The sequence below is a fragment of the Diabrotica virgifera genome, chromosome 4, assembly GCF_917563875.1.
Source record: "Diabrotica virgifera virgifera chromosome 4, PGI_DIABVI_V3a".
Classification (NCBI taxonomy): Eukaryota; Metazoa; Arthropoda; class Insecta; order Coleoptera; family Chrysomelidae; genus Diabrotica; species Diabrotica virgifera.
The window spans coordinates 129,337,143-129,358,212 of NC_065446.1; the positions used below are offsets into that span (position 1 = coordinate 129,337,143).

The following is a 21,070-nucleotide window of genomic DNA, read 5'->3' on the forward strand; positions in this document are numbered from 1 at the left end:
ACAATAACTGCCTCTTAGAACCTACCAAATTTAATTTGCATATCTCTATTGGTTTTAGAGCAATAAATAAATCGTCAGTTTGTAAGAAAAATTTCAATATCCCGTATGTCGGAAACGAAGCATTTGCGGACATATGTTTATAAAGCAAACTGTCATTATTTTTTCATAGAGAATTACCACTTAAAGTTTGTCGCACTTATTTAGAAACATCCTGTATTGATGAAGAACATGGTTAGTTGTTAAGGTGGCTAACTTTTTTATTATCCAACATAAACAAATAAATCAAAAAAGAAAATGTTAAGAAAGTCTAAGGCTACAATCGAGTTTTAATTTCAATATTTTATCTATGCTAAAACATTCCACGGGGTGTTTCGAACTTTGAGGAATATACACAGTATGATTTTTACACCCGGTATCCAATGACAATTTACCTGTCTAGCAACAATATTATTATGGCGATATTGTTAAAGACTAAGGATATAACATACTAAAAAAATCACTCAAATCGGACAACAGGTTTAGAAAATTCGAGACATCTAACTTGAATAACTCATCGAGTGACCCGCTTTTTATGATCGCGAGTGTAGCATGCCTGAGCCACCAAAATGTTATGGAAAAAACCCTTTAAATGTTTAACGTTGTTGTGTTATTTATATATATGTTATATATACATATTTTATTAATAAAAATACTTATAAATATAAAATTATATTTTTTAACAACTATTTTTTTATTATATTTTTTTATTATATTTTTTTGTTTATTTAGTCTTTTTGTTTTTGATGTATTTTTTGTATATTTTTTTACTACGCTAAGACCTAAACCCGATTCAACACAGAGGTTTGGAGCTTCTTAGTAACTTTTTATTTTATTTTAATATTTTTTTTATTTTTATCAGAGCTTTAATTTTAAACAATTAACATGGTTGTATAAAATTTTATAAACATCTAGATTGTTTGACTGTAAAAGGTATATAAGATTAAAAGGAAATTCTACATTAACTTGAACTAGATTGGTATCGAAATTTGATATTTCAATAAAATGTAAAGGACATTCTAACAGCGTATGTTGTACATTAGCTCTCTCCACATTAACATTCATCATTATCTACAAGTCCTATTTCTCTTTTGTAGACTGGAGTCAGACAATGATTGCTTCTTATTCGACAAATAGTTTTGGTAAAGTCTCTGTTGGAAACTTGATTAAACCATGTCTTGATGGGAAGTGTAGGCTGGATTTTTTTGTAATACTTTCCTTTGTCTGAATTGTTGTATTGTTACTGCCATTTCATCCGTTTGATAGACCTGCTAATAGAAATTAAGTCTCCCATAGGAAGTTGATAGGCTTGCAGAAAGGATTCCTTCATTATTACTTTTTTAGCCAGATCATCTACTATTTCGTTGTTTTTTATACCAATGTGTGCTTTTATCCAGCACAATATTATATTTTTGCCCGATTTCAAACCTTTACTGTTCGTTGCTATGATGTCACTGATGGTATAATTTCTTGCAAAATTAAATTTATTTATTATATTTCAGTTTCTTTACAATCCTTTGGCAGTCTGTAAATATATCATAATTGAGTTCTTTTTTATTAACTTTCCGATGACCAACCTTTTTTTGTTACTCTGATGACCAACGGGGGTAAAAATGACCCCAGGTCAAAGATTACCTGGAATTAATGTTTTCAGCATTTAATTCTTCATCTAACAATACATCCTCGTTTTCTGATACTATTTCATCTTCTATATCATCATAAAAATCGCTAGCAGTAACAATTTCCTGTAACTCAGCCTCAGTAAGATATTTGCAAGCCATATCTTATATGTACACAAAATACTAAGAAACTTTAATAATACACGCCAGAAAATAATAATAATGACTAACTGTAGCAGACAGGAATGTCATGATTCGTACATAACAGGCATCACAGTCTAAAAATAGATTTTGATAACGCGCAGTGTAAAACTACTTGGAATTCCACATAATAGACGGTATTTTACTAAACATCAACTTCAGAATATATTTTTTATTCGTAAAATATAGTAGTGCGGCCGATATGTGATACAATTGCACATTTAATGATACAAGCATATAATTTAGACCACATATACTACACATATAAAGGTTCAAATTTAGATATGAGGCCATCTCAGATTTTACCTTTTACAAAAATGGCGGGGATTCAAAATGCGACTATACATATGTGACTAATAGCACGATAACTTTTGAACGAGACTTCAGATTTCAACCAAATTTGGTATATAGGTTCTTTTTTTGATTTACAAGATGGATGTGGTGAACCAGAAGAATTGGTTTACCAGAAGTTGTGTTTTTACTGGTTGTTTATGTAAAAAATATGTTTTTTTTCAATTTTTTCCCTCTGTATATATTAATTTTTCAAAAAGGTAATACCGCAAATGAATAGAGCATAAAATTATTTTGTAGAAAATATTTTGAAAATTTTAGTTATGTTAATTACCATTTAATAAATGCATAATGTATCTTCACATGTACCTATGTGTGACAGATTCGTACAAATATTATAAGAATTATTGTGAATTTAATCGTAGAAGCATATAATTCGGACCACATATACTACACACATCAAGGTTCAAATTTAGATAAAAGGCCATCTCAGATTTTACTTTTTACAAAAATGGCGGGCATTCAAAATGGCGACTATACATATGTGACTAATAGCACGATAACTTTTGAACGAAAAGTCCGATTTGAACCAAATTTGGTATATAGGTTCTTCTTTTGATGTGTAAGACCAAAGTCTTGAACCGGAAGAATCTATTTACCAGAAGTTGTGTTTTTCCTGATTTTTATGTAAAAACATGTTGTTTTTCTAATAACTCTTTCACCCTGTATATATTAATTTTTCAAAAAGTTAATACCGGCGTTGAAAAGAGCGTAAAATATTTTTAGGCAATATTTTGAACTCTTTAGTTACGTTAATTACCAATTAATAAATGCATAATGTATCTTCACATGTACCTCTAAACCTATGTGCGGCAGATTCGTACAAATAATATAAGAATTATTGTGCATTTAATGGTTATATCATATAATTTGAACCACACACACTACACATACAAAGATTCAAATTTAGATATGAGGCCATCTCAGATTTTATCTTTTACAAAAATGGCGGGCATTCAAAATGAATCTGACGCACACAGGTACATCTGAAGATACGTTATGCATTTATTAAATTGTAACTAACATAACTAAAAAGTTCAAAATCTCTCGTAAAAATTATGTTTACACTCTTTTCAATGGCGGTATTAACTTTTTGAAAAATTAATATATACAGGGTGAAAGAATTGAAAAAAACAACAGATTTTTACATAAAAAAAAAACAGTAAAAACACAACTTCTGGTGAACCGATTCTTCCGGTTCAAAACCTCGATCTTATTCATCCAAAAAACAACCTTGATGACAAATTTGGCTGAAATCGCACTTTTCGTTCAAAAGCTATCGTGCTATTACTCACATATGTATAGCCGCCATTTTTAATACTCAACATTTTTGTAAGAGGCAAAATCTGAGATGGCCTCATATCTGAATTTGAACTTTTATATGTGTAGTATATGTGGTCCAAATTATATGCTTCTACCGTTAAATTCACAATAATTCTTATAATATTTGCACGAATCTGCCACACAAAGGTACATGTGAAGATACGTTATGCATTTATTAAATGGTAATTAACATAACTAAAAAGTAAAGTTCAAAATATTTTCTAAAACATATTCTTACGCTCTTTTCAATGGTGGTATTACCATTATGAAAAATTAATATATACAGGGTAAAAAAATTGAAAATAAATTATTTACATAATATAAAATAGTTTTACATGAAAAACCAGGAAAAACACAACTTCTGGTAAACCGATTCTTCCAGTTCACGACATAGACCTTGTAAATCACAAAAAGAACCTATGTACCAAATTTGGTTGAAATCGGACTTTTCATTCAAAAGATATCGTGCTATTAGTCACATATGTATAGTCGCCCATTTTGAATGTCCGCCATTTTTGTAAAAGGCAAAATCTGAGATGGCCTCATATCTAAATTTGAACCTTTATATGTGCAGTATATGTGGGCCAATTTATATGCTTGTATCATTAAATGTGCAATTCTTATAAATATTTGCAAGAATCTGCCGCACTATAGGGAATTTTTTGATTTGAAAATATGAGAATATCTAGAATAATATTAAAGTCAAATAAAAAATAATGAGTTAAAAATTGAAAATACTTTTGAATTTATTAAATAAAAACATACGCTGGTGTCCAAATTTACCACCCTTCGTCATCCGAAGGTTAATACATATTTTATATTATGCTTCTTTGATTGCAATGAGATCAGCTGTGAAAATTGTCATTTTATCAGGTAATCTGTTGTTTATTTTTATACTTTTTTGTGGGTAATATATTAGGTCTGGATCCCGCGTATGAAAAAAAAGTTGATTAATAGCAAGCTGAAAATTTGTCAATAGCTTAAGGGTGTCTAGTCGGATAAACTTTTATATATGGGAACACTGGAACAGGGGCAGTTTTAATTGTGGAACAGGTTAAAAATTTGGAACGGTCAGACCACGAAAACGACACATTTATTTTGTCCGACCTCCGAACAGAGATTGAACTCTCATGCAAAAATCAGACTGCTCTTTATCACCAAATGGGCGTTTTAATGAGTGGAACATGTAGAATATGTCAAATGACAGGAATTATGACAGGTGATAAATAGCAGTCTAATTTTTGCATGAGAGTTTAATCTTTGTTCGGAGAGTTTAAGTCTATTCTGTCGGACAAAATAAATGTGCCGTTTTCGTGGTCTGACCGTTCCAAATCCTTAACCTGTTCCACAATTAAAACTGCCCCTGTTCCAGTGTTCCCATATATCAAAGTTTATCCGACTAGACACCCTTAAGCTATTAACAAATTTTCAGCTTGCTATTAATCAACTTTTTTTTCATACGCGGGATCCAGACCTATATAGCATATCCAACTTTTCCTCCCATTTTTGAACCATCGGTATATAATTTCTGATAACACCCCCAGTTGTTTTGTTCACACTGAAGGTGGTCTATTTTAGTAAGGAAGTATGTCGCACGAATATTACTTAAATGGCAGTTAACTGGAGATAAATAATCTTTATAATTTAATTTTCGAGACGAGCTTTGTTCTATTTGGTGTATGTCACCAATGGAATTGGAAACGATGAGAGAGCTTTCCACACCTAAAAGCAGTTTCTTTTTTTCCCAGTAATAATGAGTTAGGTATGAGGTGGTTAGATGAACAATTTTATTTCATAGCAGTTTATCGTTAACGGCCACTTTAAATATAAATTTCTCACTTATGTATTCCCTGCCTAATGAAATTGGAGGTTCATTAAGCTCACATTCCATGACCAATATAAGTGTGCTACGAAGATAACTAGTGCATAACCTAATTCCTTTATTTTTGACCCTCTCGATTTTTTTATGCTGAGCCATAAAAAATAGATCCATAATCTAGGATCGATCTTATCAAATTTCTGTATAGTAATATTGATATGGTTGGTCCAGCTTCCCAGTTACTGACACTTACAGTGTTCATGATATTCATTGCATTTTCCGTTCTTCGTAATATGTAATTTGTGTGTTCTTTCCAATTTAATTTGGAGTCTAAAAATACGCCAAGAAATTTTATTAAAGTTTTACAAGGAATACTATTATTATCAAATTATTATCAATTTGAGGAAAATATCGTTTTCTGATAAAGTTAATAATGGATGATTTACTCTCTGAGATTGTTAAGTTATTATTGGTCGCCCATTTTTTTATAATATTCAATGCTAATTTAAGGTAATCAATACATCTATCTATTGACTTATTTTCTACATATCGCAAAATCATCAGCGTACTGTAGGATTTTTATGTGTTGAGGAAGTTTAGTCTCTAAGTCAGCAGTATATAGTTTATATATATATATATATATATATATATATATATATATATATATATATAATATAGGGCATAAGATGCTACCATGTGGTAGTCCCAAATATGTGTAGCGGGAGTTAGATTTATCTCTAGTATTTAATCTAACATGAACTGCTTGATTAATGTATAAGTTAATGATGTTCCGTGTTACAATCTCAGGTATTCCTATTTCCAAAATTTTCGCGTATAGTAAGATTAACGTTGTCGTAAGCCCCTTTTATATCTAATAACAAAGCACTAACTGCTTTCTTATAAGTAAAGGAACTATAAATATCTATTAAAAAGCGGCAGAGGCTATCTTGTGCGGATTTACCTTTTCTAAAACCAAACTGACTTTTTGGTAATACTTCGTTATTTTCTCTCATATGTTTTAAAAGCAGAATGAAAGATTATATTATTACCGATGGCCCAAAGTTCCTAAGAATAAACAAAAAGTTTCTTTTGAATGAAATATTTGCAATTAGAAATCAAATTAAAGTTTTTTTATTTTCACCCCTGCAACTTATTAAAATAAACATTATAGACGTTTTCGCTGACTTTCACCCCTCAGTAATAACGTAATCTTACATTCTGCGTTTAAAGTTTTAAAAAATATTTATTAGTTTTCTCAGGATTCGACAAAAGCGAATGCATTTAAAACACATTGAAAATTTTGACAGGCTACATTTTACGCCCTTCCCCTTAAATTAAATATTTTTTAGAGATACCTATACTAGAGGTCCATAAGAACCTGGTCTTCGGAGATTATGGCCTTACAGAAAGCCTCAAGTCTCTTCAAAGGCAACTCCCTCACAGGCTCGCTGCATAAAGGCTGGTCCCGGGATCTGCCACATCTGATAGGACAATGCTATGCACTTCCAGAGGATATGTGAGGTGTATTCATCCTTGTCACATAGAAGGCGCCGTGGACCATCCGCTAATCCAAGCAGATGAAGGTGCGCCGGAATCTACAGTGGCCGGTGAGCATACTGATAACCAGGGAGCATCTTCTACGTTCTAGAAGATAGAAGAAGAAGTTGCGTTGTGGGATTTTTGGATGGCCCCACTATGGGGTGCCAAGCCTGTCTTAAACCTCCAACTTTTTTTTTAAGGAACAATAACAAATTAAATCCTTTATTAATTGGCCCTGTTACATATTTGCTAAAGTTAGATCTTCATCTGTGCAGGTCTTTCTTATGTTTGTACGTATTAGTAGGGGGTAGCTAATCTGCACCACGCCACAGTCGAAAATATGAGCCTCCTAATGTCCCCATCCTCATGTTATTAGTACAAAGTCAGATACCAATTCTTAGTTTTTTTAGCGCTCTCCATGTCGGGTAAGGCAATTTGTGTCCAGAAGCCACTAAATAAGCAAAATGTGTTGTGGTAGCTGACGCTTACCATAGGTTTATTTGGCGCGTATCAAGCGATTTTTTTTAGAAAGCTTTTCCGAGAACTTAGTCCGCTTGGCTGATTTTGGTGGTGATACAAGGGGTGTCTTTGATCCGTGTTCTGCTCCTTTCGTTCCATCTCTGACGTAACCTGTCTTCTGATCGATGGTGGAGCGATTCCACAATGGAGTAGAGCTCTTAGATAAATGTTGGTTTGTTGACGTTTTTAGAGAAAACAGAGTTTTTCTACACTGGTGCTCCAAATTCCGTGACGGCAAAGCATAATGCTAAGAGGTGCGGAGAGAGTGTGTGGTTGTAATCCCCCGTTTTGTATTAGTTAGTTGTGGATAATATTTTATTGCGCTGACTTTTTTCGTGACATCTTGACAGTGATATTAATAAGAGAGAGTTCAATCTAGACACATGTCAAGGTATTTTGGCGCCGCCTTGTGTTCCAGCAGTAAAACCACTTCTCTGTCGGCACTTTGATCTCAAGAAGTAATGCCGGCAGTACGCAATTGATAATTCACCAGTTGGTAGATGCGGGTTATCCCCATGTTTTCCCTATTAAAACCTGTACGTTTCTATGCGACTAGCAATGCGAGAGTGGGGCAAAAGCGACTAAGAACATTGCGCGGTCGCCATGCGCGACTACAGATTTTACTTCCAATTTTTCAGAGAGTGGTTCTACTGTCCCTCTTTATACTGTCATCTAGTCAAGTCATTTCACCTCCAGCGCCCTTTGAACATCTTTGTTACTAAGGTCGAATCCTCACACCAGTGCTTTTGTGGGATTAGATTTCAGTTGATTTGCGTCATAGACTACAGTTCTAATTCTTCTAGAATATTTGATTTTCTTCGACTTCATTGAAGGTTCTTTTCTAAGCTGCCACAGCTGTATTATCAGCTTAAATAAATGGTTTTGTTTGTTGAATTATGGATTGACTGTCGGTGTGTATGTTGTATAAAATCGGCGCGAAGACACTTTCCTATGGGAGATCATTTGTTTGGTCCTTCTGCCGATTAAGATTATTCCTGAATTACAGTATTACGTAGAATCGTCAATTCTGAAAAGTCGTAGTTTAAGGGTCTGTCGTAGTCTCATAAATTCATACGTTGAGTAACTTAATATAATCAATGTATTTGAAATATAAAAAAATACTTATAATTCGCTTCGTATAAAATATAACGTCCATGTTAATGTATTAGCAACTTTTCTTTAATTCTTATGGACATTTTTGTAATTATTTTAACAACTACGTACTTCGTCAAAAAAATGTAATACAAAATTTCTTTTTGATCATTATTCGTTATAGAAAGAAGCCTCTACGTACATATGAGTTTTTAATTACTTTATAAAAAAGTTCAAATGAACTTTCAAATTTAGAGCTTGAAGTTAAATCTTTTTCCAGTATAATAAGTTAAAAAATTGACGTTAATTCAGTAACCTGATTTTGGATTTTAAAAAGGGCATTCGTTTTACCCTTTTAACTGTCATTGCTGAGTATTCGATAAAGTTTTAGGAAAAAGTGTTTTATCTGGCATTTGCTTTTTGTTGCTGCCTCGTAATTTTTAATGATATTTCATCATAAAAGTTGTTGTTTTTAACATAAATCTGAAGCTTGTATCAATGTTCTTGCTTTATCAATCAGAATAAAAAGCAGTTGATCGAGAAAAACACACAGACCTGATCCAGACACTTAACACAATATAGTGAAGATTATAAAAATGTGGTCATTAGTAAAAACCCCATTGGAAACAGATTAAAGAGAATACTCTTGGCTGAAGTATATTAAAGATTAGGAATAAAGAAAAACACGGTAAAAAGAAGCATAAGCTAAATTTTTTTTATGCAACAATTTTCCGAGAAAATAATACGAGGGGTTCGTTCTTTTCGAATCCTGAGAAAACTAATAAACATTTTTGAAGAATTTAAACGCAGAATGAAAGATTACATTATAAGCCTGGATCCCGCGTAGCAAAAAAAGTTCATTAATAGCAGGCTAAAAATATGTTACTAGCTTAACGGTTTTGTTGGTCGGACAAACTTTGATGTACGGGAACACTGGAACAGGGGAAGTTTTAACTGTGGAACAGGTTACATGTTTCGAACGTCAGATTCCGAAAACGTCCCATGTATAATGGCGGATAGAACTTCCCATTGATTTGTTACCCTTTTATTAAATTCTCTTGCAAAAATCAGACTGCTATTTTATCACCAACATAATTCCTTTTATTTGACATGTTCTACGTGTCGGACTTATTAAAATGCCCAACATATTTGTCGGACAAACATTTTTTTATATATATATTATATTTATAAAGTTTGCTGTTAAGTAAACTTAAAAATAACTTGCTAGTTTTCCCAATCATAAACTTATGAAGATGACAAGTTCCACAATTAAAATCATGTTCCACAATTAAAACTTCCCTTGTTCCAGTGTTTCCATACATCAAAGTTTGTCCGACTAGACACCGTTAAGCTATTAACAAATTTAAACTACACAATATACGCAGTAGGTAAGTATGATCTGGGGCCACATAACATATTAACGTTTATATGCTTTAATTTAAGAAAGAACTAGGATTTGACTTTGAATAAAAACTGCTTTTATTTTTTCAACTACTACTTTGATATTTTATCAACAACAACGACCCATTTTTTTATATAATCATATTTATGTAATTCCTCATTGCTGCCAATTGGTTTTCAAATATTACTACATAAAATTAAACAAAATAAGAACATACAGCTTATGTGAACAACATTCCAAAAAATATTCCAATATGGTTAATCTAACATATTAATATTAACATATTAACAATATGGTTAATCTAACTCTTGGTGGTATTAAAGGATCCAAATTTATGGATGGTTCCGAAGCATCTTTCTTAATGAAATTAATATGGGAACGGAAAGGATTTTTAGATTTGCAAATTGTGATGGTTTGTTTGTCTTTAAGTATATTTGTGTTTTCAACTTCATTTTTGTCGTTGCTTTAAATGGTAATTGAATGTTCCAAGCTAACCGGGCTTCTGATGTACTTCGGATTCATATTTTCTTCAGATGAAGTCGTTGGTTCAGAGTATGGGAATTCTGTAGACCATTTATTGTGTACACCAGGTGGCCAAATTTCTTTATTAAATAATAAGTCAATAGGTGTTTTAGATTTTATACCTTTTTTGAATGAGGAGCCAGTTGCTGTGTTGGCATCTTTAAGGAGGGCATAACATCTTATATATTCCTTGATCCCTAGCTTCTCTTTAATGTAATGAACTACTTGTGTAAATTGGGGTTAAGTTGCTAATAACGACAAAGTGACATTTAACTTCTGCCATTTTTGATTTTTCGACTGGACTAGCTTCGAAATGTTGAGTGTCTTTAGTTTGGGTACTTGAAGTGGCATACACTATGTTTCTCTTCGATACCTCTTTCTTCGTTGGTATAGCAGGTAGTTTGTTTGTAAGTTTACTCATTTGATTAGATATTTCACTTATGTTTAAAGAGAGCCTTTCTAATCCCAACTTTATCTCTGATGAATTTGAGTCTTGTACTTGAATCTTAATTGTGTCATTGGAACAGCCGAAAAAACTGACGACATATTGAAGATATCTCATTCCATCTGCTTTATCGATTTTAAAAGATATTTAGGATTTAGCAGGTTATTTAATTTATGGATCTCGTCAATTTCTTTTGTAAGGTAGTCTAATTTGCCGTCATTTTTCGTTAACAAATCATAACATGTTTCGATTAAAACAGGCAAATTATCAGTTAGTTTTTTAGTAACTTGAATTAAGGCGTCAAAGTTCTCTTGTGGTATTTGATTTTTTGATAAATTGTTTATTTTTTCATTTAAATATCTGAGGCTAGGCAAGCCACATAATGTACAAAAAAATATTAAATGGGAATTTTTTTGGGTCAATAGACTTTTTGTCGTTGTTTTTTTTTTTGTTAAGACCAGAGCATTTCATACAAAAATACCATTTACAATCTCCATGGCAACGCAATTTATATTTTTCGTTTTCGGAAAATTCAGCTAAGCAAATTTCACAATTATTGTACGTCATGCTGGCCAAGGTTAAATATACAAATATTTACCTAGGTCACTGAATAGTAAACAAAATGTTGAATATATAGTCCGTCCGCTATAACTTTTCCCATGCGGTACAATTCATTTTCAATCAAATTAAGTCAAAACATAAATTGAAACGAACGTCGATGTGTATATACATTTTGTATTTATACCAAAATTATTCAACGCGGAGTCAAACCCGGAAAACAACAGAAAGCACATTTTGTATACTGTATACTATATACTACACACATCGGCGTACGTTTCACTTTCTGTTTTGACTTAATTTGATTGAAAATGAATCGTATCGCATGGGAAAAGTTATAGCGGACGGACTATATATAATTATGCCATTAATGTAGGCTTCAAGCCCCTTCGATATTTTGTGTGCGTATGAGTCAATCGATTATTCTGTGGAAGCTGACTACACCATTAATAACATCAAACGAAATGCAACGATATTGGTACTTACAGCTTTCTAGCGGCTTCAAAGTTGTGTGCAGTTTTCTGCGTGAAAGTATAGGAACCTGGTGCTATGCACTTTAGAAATCTATTGCCCTAGGCATCTCTATCGCAGTTAGACAGATCCTAAGCCCTACATATTATGCAGACTATACAACTCTAACAGCTGTATCCGACGAAGAAATGTTGTATTGTATGACGAATGGCCAGAAATTGTATGGCTTGATTATTAAAACTGTGGAAAGATCGCTAATTGTCGAATGAGATATGAGAATACCAAAATGAGATTGGCACGCATCTTAACTTTTCTAAGTTTTTTCGACATCTTGCAAAAAGAAGTAGGTATGTAATAATAATCTTGACGGATTTGCAATTTCGGGAAACGTTGAATATGAGAGAGAGATAGAGAGAGAGAGAGAGAGAGAGAGAGAGAAGAGAGAGAGAGAGAGAGAGCGAGAGAGAGAGCGAGAGAGAGAGTGAGAGAGAGAGAGAGAGTGAGAGAGAGTGAGAGAGAGAGAGAGAGAGAGAGAAGAGAACTAAAGGGTTAACTTGTATTTTATTAAAATAGTTTCTCGTAAAATTAGAGAAAAAAAATTTCAAAATTTTATTATGGCACTTGACTCAAACGTAAACATTTAATGTAACACATATTTGTATATTTGTAGCTAGAATGTTGAGAAAATACCAAAATACTTATTCTTTCTTTCAGGGGCATTCCTGGTTCCTTACTGTATTATGTTGGTAATTGGGGGGATACCGTTATTTTATATGGAATTAGCTTTAGGACAATTTAATCGAAAAGGAGCTATTACTTGTTGGGGAAGGTTATGTCCGTTGTTTAAAGGTAAGAGAGAAGTTTTTTTAACATTAAACAAATTAAATTGTTTGTAGATCCACTTGATTTTTCTAACTAGTAGGCAAGCACTATAAATACCTAAGTTATTTCACGGTCTTCCCAAAAATATATTTTTTATATACATATATACACCGGTATTTAGGCATCAACGCTCTTCTAAGTCGTCTACCTTCCGGTAGGGGTCTATGGGGGAGTGTCACCGAGCCTCAAGCCCTTATCTCTTGCGGTACTGCTCCCTCATAGGCCGATCAGACGCCCGCATATTCCAGTCTAAGCGTCAGATTCATATTAGAATTTTATACTGACGTGTTAGCCTTTCTTGTTTTCTGTTGACCTGGCTGGGGCTTGAACTCGCATTTATCACGGCAAAGTGAAGTGCGGTCAGCCGCTAGTCAAACTGAGCTGTCCGATCGACAGCTTACTCCGTGACTGTCCGTTTTTATACTCGTTGCAACAAGTATGGCATAAATGTATTAAGTCTAGAAGTTTAGATTAGTACCTCCCAAATTTTTTTTGGAAATGCCAGGAAATGAAACGTAGGAATATTTAACAGTGGTTTAATCCAGTAAAATGAAAAATCAAAGACTAACAAGTCAAAAAAATGAATATAACAAAAAATGAAAATACCAATTATTTAACAACCATGAAAAATGTACAAATCTATGAAATAAGCAACTTAAGGACAAATTGAACATTTTAGTAATCAAGTATATTCAAATGGGAAATAAGCCACAATTTTACCTAAAAATGATTTTATTAACGTTTCAATTACAAATCAAATCATAACATCAACGTTAAAAAGGGAATCATTAAATCCTTATATGATAGAGCCAAAATTACTTGTTCTAACGAAAATTCATTTTTAGAAGAAAAACAATTGTTAACATCTGTTTTATTAAAAAATGATTATTCCATATCGTTTATAAATAAGGAATTGTCAAGATTGGATCGAATGGAACAGAACAACTTAGAACGGGATCCTACAACATTCACAAGAAATAATACGAGGAAAATATCAATACCATATGTAAAAGGACTATCCGAGAAACTTAAAACAATAGGAAATAAATTCAACATATCAACAACATTCAAAACAACAAACACATTGAGATCCATTCTATCTAAAACTAAACCTAACAGTGAACAAGAAAGAACAAAGAATTGTATTTATAAAATACCTTGTGAATGCGAACAATTTTATATAGGTGAAACGTCAAGACCATTAGACGTTAGAGTAAATGAACATCAGTCTTATATAAAAAATAGAGAATTTGATAGATCTCAAATATGTCAACACGCATGGGATAATGAACATAGAGTTCAGTGGAGAGATTCAAGTATAGTCCTAAAAGAAGCAGATAGTAAAAAGAGAAAAATCAAAGAAGCGGCTCTAATTATGCTAAATGAAACCAATTGTGTCGCAAATTCCTCGGTAGAATGCAGTAGGATGTGGTTACCCATATTAAAGGAGGAAGTCAATAGAAAGAAAATACCACAATTAGTAAATCAGTAACATATCGAGTTAGTACATATTTAGTATTTTAGTAATATTTAAAATTTAAAATATCAAGTCAGAATTTGGTATTAGTATTGAGAGTAAACTAAATGTAAACCCAAATACTTACGATGTCGGGATAGTATCATGAGGTTTTTCCTGGTTTTCCCTCGTGATTTACTATGGAATCTCTAACGCGAGAATTTCAGTGCCACCGTTGCATTTGGTTGTCTTTTTAAAGACAGATCACATGCTATGATTTTTTGTGGCGGATATTCTTGAGTTGGGATTGATTTCATGTAATCGAATGAACTATTAGGCCTTGGGCCCGCATATACAATTATTATTTATGACCACACCGTTGAAACTTTTTGTACTTGTTATTTGGGTGGAGTCGGACAAATTTTGAGCTTGGCGCATTATGGTAGTGGGGCGTTTGTCTGTCAAGCGGTGACGAAGTTGTCAATTTTATGCAAGAAAAAAATTTATTACCACATTGGTCATTCTATTTTAATCAATGGATTTTATCATATAAACAACGAAAACAATTTTGTCGGACAAAAATATTGGGGCATATGACGCGTCGGACACGCTAAATATGTCAAATTTATGAAAATAATAAATTTATTACCACATCGGTAATTTTAACGGTATCTATCATAAAACCTTTTTACAATAATGTGGTAACCTTGTCGGACAATTTTCACGGGGCATATGCGCAGTCGGACGCACCGAAGATGTCAATTTCCTGAAAATTTTTTATTTATTACCACAGATGTCATTTTTATTTTGTAGTGTTCTTTTACATGTGTAATGCATATTGGATCACTTGTCGGACAAAAATAATGGGGCGTTTTGGTACAATTAAAAGAAGAAGTAATTTTTATGCATACAGGGTGTTTGGTAAAGAATGGGCCATAGCTTAACCTCAGGTTCCTGAGGTTAAAATAGGCCGATTTAAGCTAACTTACCTTAGTACAAAGTTTATAATAGCCGAGATACAGGGTGTCAAAGTTAAACTTTTTTTTTATTTATTATTTAATATTTCCTGATAGGTATGAGATAACAACATGAAATTTTATATTTGGGGGTTTCTTGGGTCTAGAAATCTAAATTCCTTACCAAAAATTATGCATTGCCCAGAGGGCGCCACATATGCCTTTCAGCACTCATTTATTACGTTCAATTTTTTTTATCCCTCACTCTGTATAATTTTGACATTAAAATTTTTATTTTCCTATTAGTTTTACTTAATAAAGGTATACTTCTTTCATCTTCCTAAACTCAACCGTTTTCGAGATAAACGCATTTTAAATATGCGATACACCATCATTTTTAGCATAATATCATTGAAGTTACACCCGAAAAATAACTTAAAATTTATGAAAATAATAAATTTATTACCACATGGATAATTTTAACGGTATCTACCATAAAACCTTTTTACAATAATGTGGTAACCTTGTCGGACAATTTTCACGGGGCATATGCGCAGTCGGACCCGCCGAAAATGTCAATCTCCTGAAATTTTTTTATTTATTACCACAGATGTTATTTTTATTTTGTACTGTTTTTTTACATGTGTAATGCATATTGGATCACTTGTCGGACAAAAATAATGGGGCGTTTTGGTACAATTTAAAAAAAATTAATTTTTATACATTTTTGGCTTCATATTAAATTACGTATTTTTCGGCTCATATTACCCGTATGCGCGCCAATGGTGAATATTAAATTCTTAACTGTAGTTAAAAATGTGCAATAACTACCTCTTAAAACCCACCAAATTTCATTTGCATATCTCAACTGGTTTTAAAGCAATAAATAAATCGTCAGTTTGTCAGAAAAACTTCAACACCCCCTATCTCGGAAACGATGCATTTGTGGACATACGTTTTTCTCGTAAAGCAAACTGACTTTATTTTGTCATGCACAATTACTCCTTAAAGTTTGCCATTTAAAAACACACTTTGTCTATGAAAAACATGGCTAGTTATTAAAGTCCTTAACTTTTTTATTATCCAACATAAACGAATGAATGAAAAAACTGAATGTTGAGAAGGAATGAGGCTATAGTTAGGTTTTAATTTTAGTATTTTATAGATGCTAGAATATTCCACGGGGTGATGCGAACTTTGAGAAAAAAACATTTTTCCCTTTTTAAATAGAAATTGAATAAAATTTCTGAGATCGGTAACTTTTGAATGGTATATACAATTTTCAAAATTACAATGGGATAAGACAGGGAGATTCCCTGAGTCCTCTGTTGTTCAACCTGATCATGGACGAAATAATAAAAAAAGTAAGAACAAAAAAAGAATACCAAATGGGAGAAAAACCACTTAAAATAATCTGCTGTGCAGACGACGCAATACTAATCTCTCAAAGTGAAGATGATTTACAACGTTTGCTGCACGAATTTAATATAACCGCTAGAAAATTTAACATGTAAATTTACCTAAAAAAGACTAAATGCATGGTTATATCAGCAGATCTAATAAGGTGTAAATTAGAGCTGGAGGGTCAAATAATAGAACAAGTCATGGAGTTTAAATATCTAGGCATCACACTATGCAGCTACGGAAAGCTCGAAACAAAAGTGGAAGATCAGGTGAATAAAGCAAACAGAGCCGCAGGTTGCCTGAATGAAACAATATAGAGAAATAAAAACATCAGAAAAGAAGTGAAAGGCAGAATTTACAAAAGAGTCATCAGACCAATAATGACATACGCGGCAGAAACACAACCTGATACAGAAAGGACAAAAGAATGCTATAGAAACAGCAGAGATGAAAACATTGCGAAAAATCGATGGTAAGACGCTGTGGGATAGAGCTAGAAGTGCAGATATATGAAGGAGATGCAAGGTGGACAACATTAATAACTGGGTGAAACAGAGGTGTAACCAGGATGATCCTAAGGGGGAGTTACGTCTACTTGAAGGTCTCTGGGGGTATGGAATAATAATTGTGTTAAGCGTATAGAGCTCAAAGTACATCCAAAAGGGGGGTTATAACCCCCAAAACCACCCCCTGGTTACGCCTATGGGGTGAAAAGCAGAAGAGTAGAATGGAACGACCACATAAGCCGAATGACAACAAATAGAGTAGTAAGGACGGTCACAGAAGGTTCCCCAATAGGAAGACGATCAGTGGGAAGACCACGAAAAAGGTGGAATGACAACTTACTGGAGGCACATTGAAAAACAGACAGAGTAATGTCTATATAAAAGGAAGAAGAAGAAGAAGAGAAGAATTTTCAAAATTAAACATGCTTTGGAAAGGTATAAACATGCTTTGGAAAGGTAATGTTCAGTACTAAAGGAAGCTGTAAAGTCGGACTTAAATTTTCTAAATTTTTGGGAGTTTTGGGGACGAGAACGAAAAACAGACTCTAAATGGGACGTAAAATCCACACCCTTGGACCAAAATGGATGGTTGACATATATCTCTTTTCCTATATTTTAAGATTAGATTTGGCCCAATTTTTTCAATTCAGTCACATTTAGAAAATCGAAAATTTCTTGTATAATATAGTGTCACATGTACGGGAACAGCCGTTCTCTGGGATATAAAAAAATAATAAGCATCAAGGAGACCAAAGCGAACTATAAACAATTTTTCTCGGTTAGTTCTACATAGATCAAACTGAAAATTTGTAGAAATACACCTTATAATATTTATAAGGACGTAACGTAGAGAACATTCCTTCTTCTTCTTCTTTCTCATAATCCTTAGTGCCCTTCAGGGCGTCGGATGTCGGGTTCCGCCTTGTAGAGAACATTCTAAAATTTTAAAAAAAATTTCCGAAATTTTCCCTCTTGTCGAAAAATCTTTTTGGAAAATTTTGTGTACAATTCTTTGTCATGCCCTTTTAAGTGTAGTACTTAGCGTGTGTACCAATTTTTAGCTAAATCGATTCAAAAGTAACCGAGAAACACTGTTTTAAATTTTTTTTTGATAATACCTCTTCGTCGATAGCCTAAAAGAATTAAGATTTCTGTTATTTTGCCACAACATTTTTGTCAGACAATTATATTTTTTGTTTAAGAATATAATTACTTGTAACCTACTACTTTTGTCGGAAAAATGGTTGTAAAGATAAGGGATGCACGAACCCAGCATAATTTGAAAGTATACTTTACTAATAAAAATAAATTTTTTGTCCGACTGTCGAGTTGCCCCAATATTTTTGTCCGACACTTCGATTTTTTGATTAAGAATATAATTACTTATAACCTACTAATGTTGTCGGAAAAATGGTCTTAAAGGTAAGGGTTGCACGAACCCAGTAAGGTTCAAAAGACAGTTTATTAATAAAAATTAAATTTTTTGTCCTACTTTGGATTTGACCCAATATTTTTGTCGGACACTTAGATTTTTTGATATGGAATATAACTACTTATAACCTGATACTTGTGTCGGAAATTCTTTTTTATTTCGAGAAAAAAAACTACAGAACGATGTTTGTCGTTGTTCAAGGAGTATGTACACAAATTATCAGATCACAATTTTTCTAAAATTTTCCCTCTTGTCGGAAAATTTTTTAAGAAAATTTTGGGTTCCGATCTACGTCATACCCTTTTAAATGCTTTACTAAGTGTGTGTACCAATTTTCAGCTAAATCGATTCAAAAGTAACCGAGAAACACTGTTTTAAAATTTTTTTTTTGATAATACCTCCTCGTCGATAGCCTAAAAGAATTAAGTTTTCTGTTCGTTTGCCCCAACATTTTTGTCAGACAATTACATTTTTTGTTTAAGAATATAATTACTTGTAACCTACTACTTTTGTCGGAAAAATGGTTGTAAAGATAAGGGATGCACGAACCCAGCATAATTTGAGAGTATACTTTACTAATAAAAATAAATTTTTTGTCCGACTGTCGAGTTGCCCCAATATTTTTGTCGGACACTTAGATTTTTGATTTGGAATATAACTACTTATAACCTGATACTTGTGTCGGAAATTTTTTTTATTTCGAGAAAAAAAACTACAGAACGATGTTTGTCGTTGTTCAAGGAGTATGTACGCAAATATCAGATCACAATTTTTCTAAAATTTTCCCTCTTGTCCGAAATTTTTTTGGGAAAATTTTGGGTACAGCGCTACGTCATACCCTTTTAAATGTTTTACTTAGTGTGTGTACCAATTTTCAGCTAAATCGATTCAAAAATAACCGAAAAAATCTGTTTTAAAATATTTTTGGATAATACCTCCTCGTCCATAGCCTAAAAGAATTAAGTTTCCTGTTCGTTTGCCCCAACATTTTTGTCAGACAATTACATTTTTTGTTTAAGAGTATAATTACTTGTATCCTTCTACTTTTGTCGGAAAATGGTTGTAAAGATAAGGGATGCACGAACCCAGAATAGTTAGTATAGTTTATTAATAAAAATTAAATTTTTTGTCCGACTTTGGATGTGCCCCACTATTTATGTCAGGCACTTAGATTTTTTGATTTGGAATATAACTACTTATAACCTGATACATGTGCTGAAAATTTTTTTTTTTAATTCGAGAAAAAAATACAGAACGATGTTTGTCGTTGTTCAAGGAGTATGTACACAAATTATCAGATCACAATTTTTCTAAAATTTTCCCTCTTGTCGGAAAATTTTTTAAGAAAATTTTTGGTTCCGATCTACGTCATACCCTTTTAAATGCTTTACTTAGTGTGTGTACCAATTTTCAGCTAAATCGATTCAAAAGTAACCGAGAAACTCTGTTTTAAAAATTTTTTTTGATAATACCTCCTCGTCGATAGCCTAAAAGAATTAAGTTTTCTGTTCGTTTGCCCCAACATTTTTGTCAGACAATTATATTTTTTGTTTAAGAATATAATTACTTGTAACCTACTACTTTTGTCGGAAAAATGGTTCTAAAGATAAGGGATGCACGAAGCCAGCATAATTTGAAAGTATACTTTACTAATAAAAATAAATTTTTTGTCCGACTGTCGAGTTGCCCCAATATTTTTGTCCGACACTTTAATTTTTTGATTAAGAATATAATTACTTATGACCTACTAATGTTGTCGGAAAAATGGTTTTAAAGGTAAGGGTTGCACGAACCCAGTAAGGTTTAAAAGACAGTTTATTAATAAAAATTAAATTTTTTGTCCGACTTTGGATTTGACCCAATATTTTTGTCGGACACTTAGATTTTTTGATATAGAATATAATAACCTGATACTTGTGTCAGAAATTTTTTTTAATTGGGAAAAAAAACTACAGAACGATGTTTGTCGTTGTTCAAGGAGTATGTAAGCAAATATCAGATCACAATTTTTCAAAAATTTTCCCTCTTGTCGGAAAATTTTTTAAGAAAATTTTGGGTACAGCTCTACGTCATACCCTTTTAAATGTTTTACTTAGTGTGTGCCAATTTTGAGCTAAATCGATTCAAAAATAACCGAGAAAACTCTTTTAAAATTTTTTAATATTACTTTCTCGTCGATAGCCTAAATGAATTAAGTTTTCTGTTCGTTTGCCCCAAGATTTTTGTCAAAAAATTACATTTTTTGTTTAAGAATATAATTACTTGTAACTTACTAGCTTTGTCGGAAAAATGGTTGTTAAGATAAGGGATACACGAACCCAGCATATTTTAAAAGTATAGTTTATCAATAAAAATTAAATTTTTTGTCTGACTTTGGATTTGCCCCAATATTTTTGTCGGACACTTAGATTTTTTGATTTGGAATATAACTACTTATAACCTGATACTTGTGTCGGAAATTTTTTTTATTTCGAGAAAAAAAACTACAGAACGATGTTTGTCGTTGTTCAAGGAGTATGTACGCAAATATCAGATCA

General features: G+C 32.5%; 1 protein-coding gene across 2 annotated transcripts in view; it reads left to right on the plus strand.

Moving 5' to 3' along the window:
* The window catches only part of LOC114329331 (sodium-dependent dopamine transporter), a 333,781-nt gene that overhangs the window by 165,039 nt on the left and 147,672 nt on the right, over positions 1–21,070 (plus strand). For both annotated transcript variants that reach the window (XM_028278387.2, XM_028278388.2), the window contains exon 3: positions 12,612–12,746. In XM_028278387.2, coding sequence (XP_028134188.1) covers positions 12,612–12,746 — 135 coding nt within the window. The remainder of the gene's footprint in view (positions 1–12,611; positions 12,747–21,070) is intronic.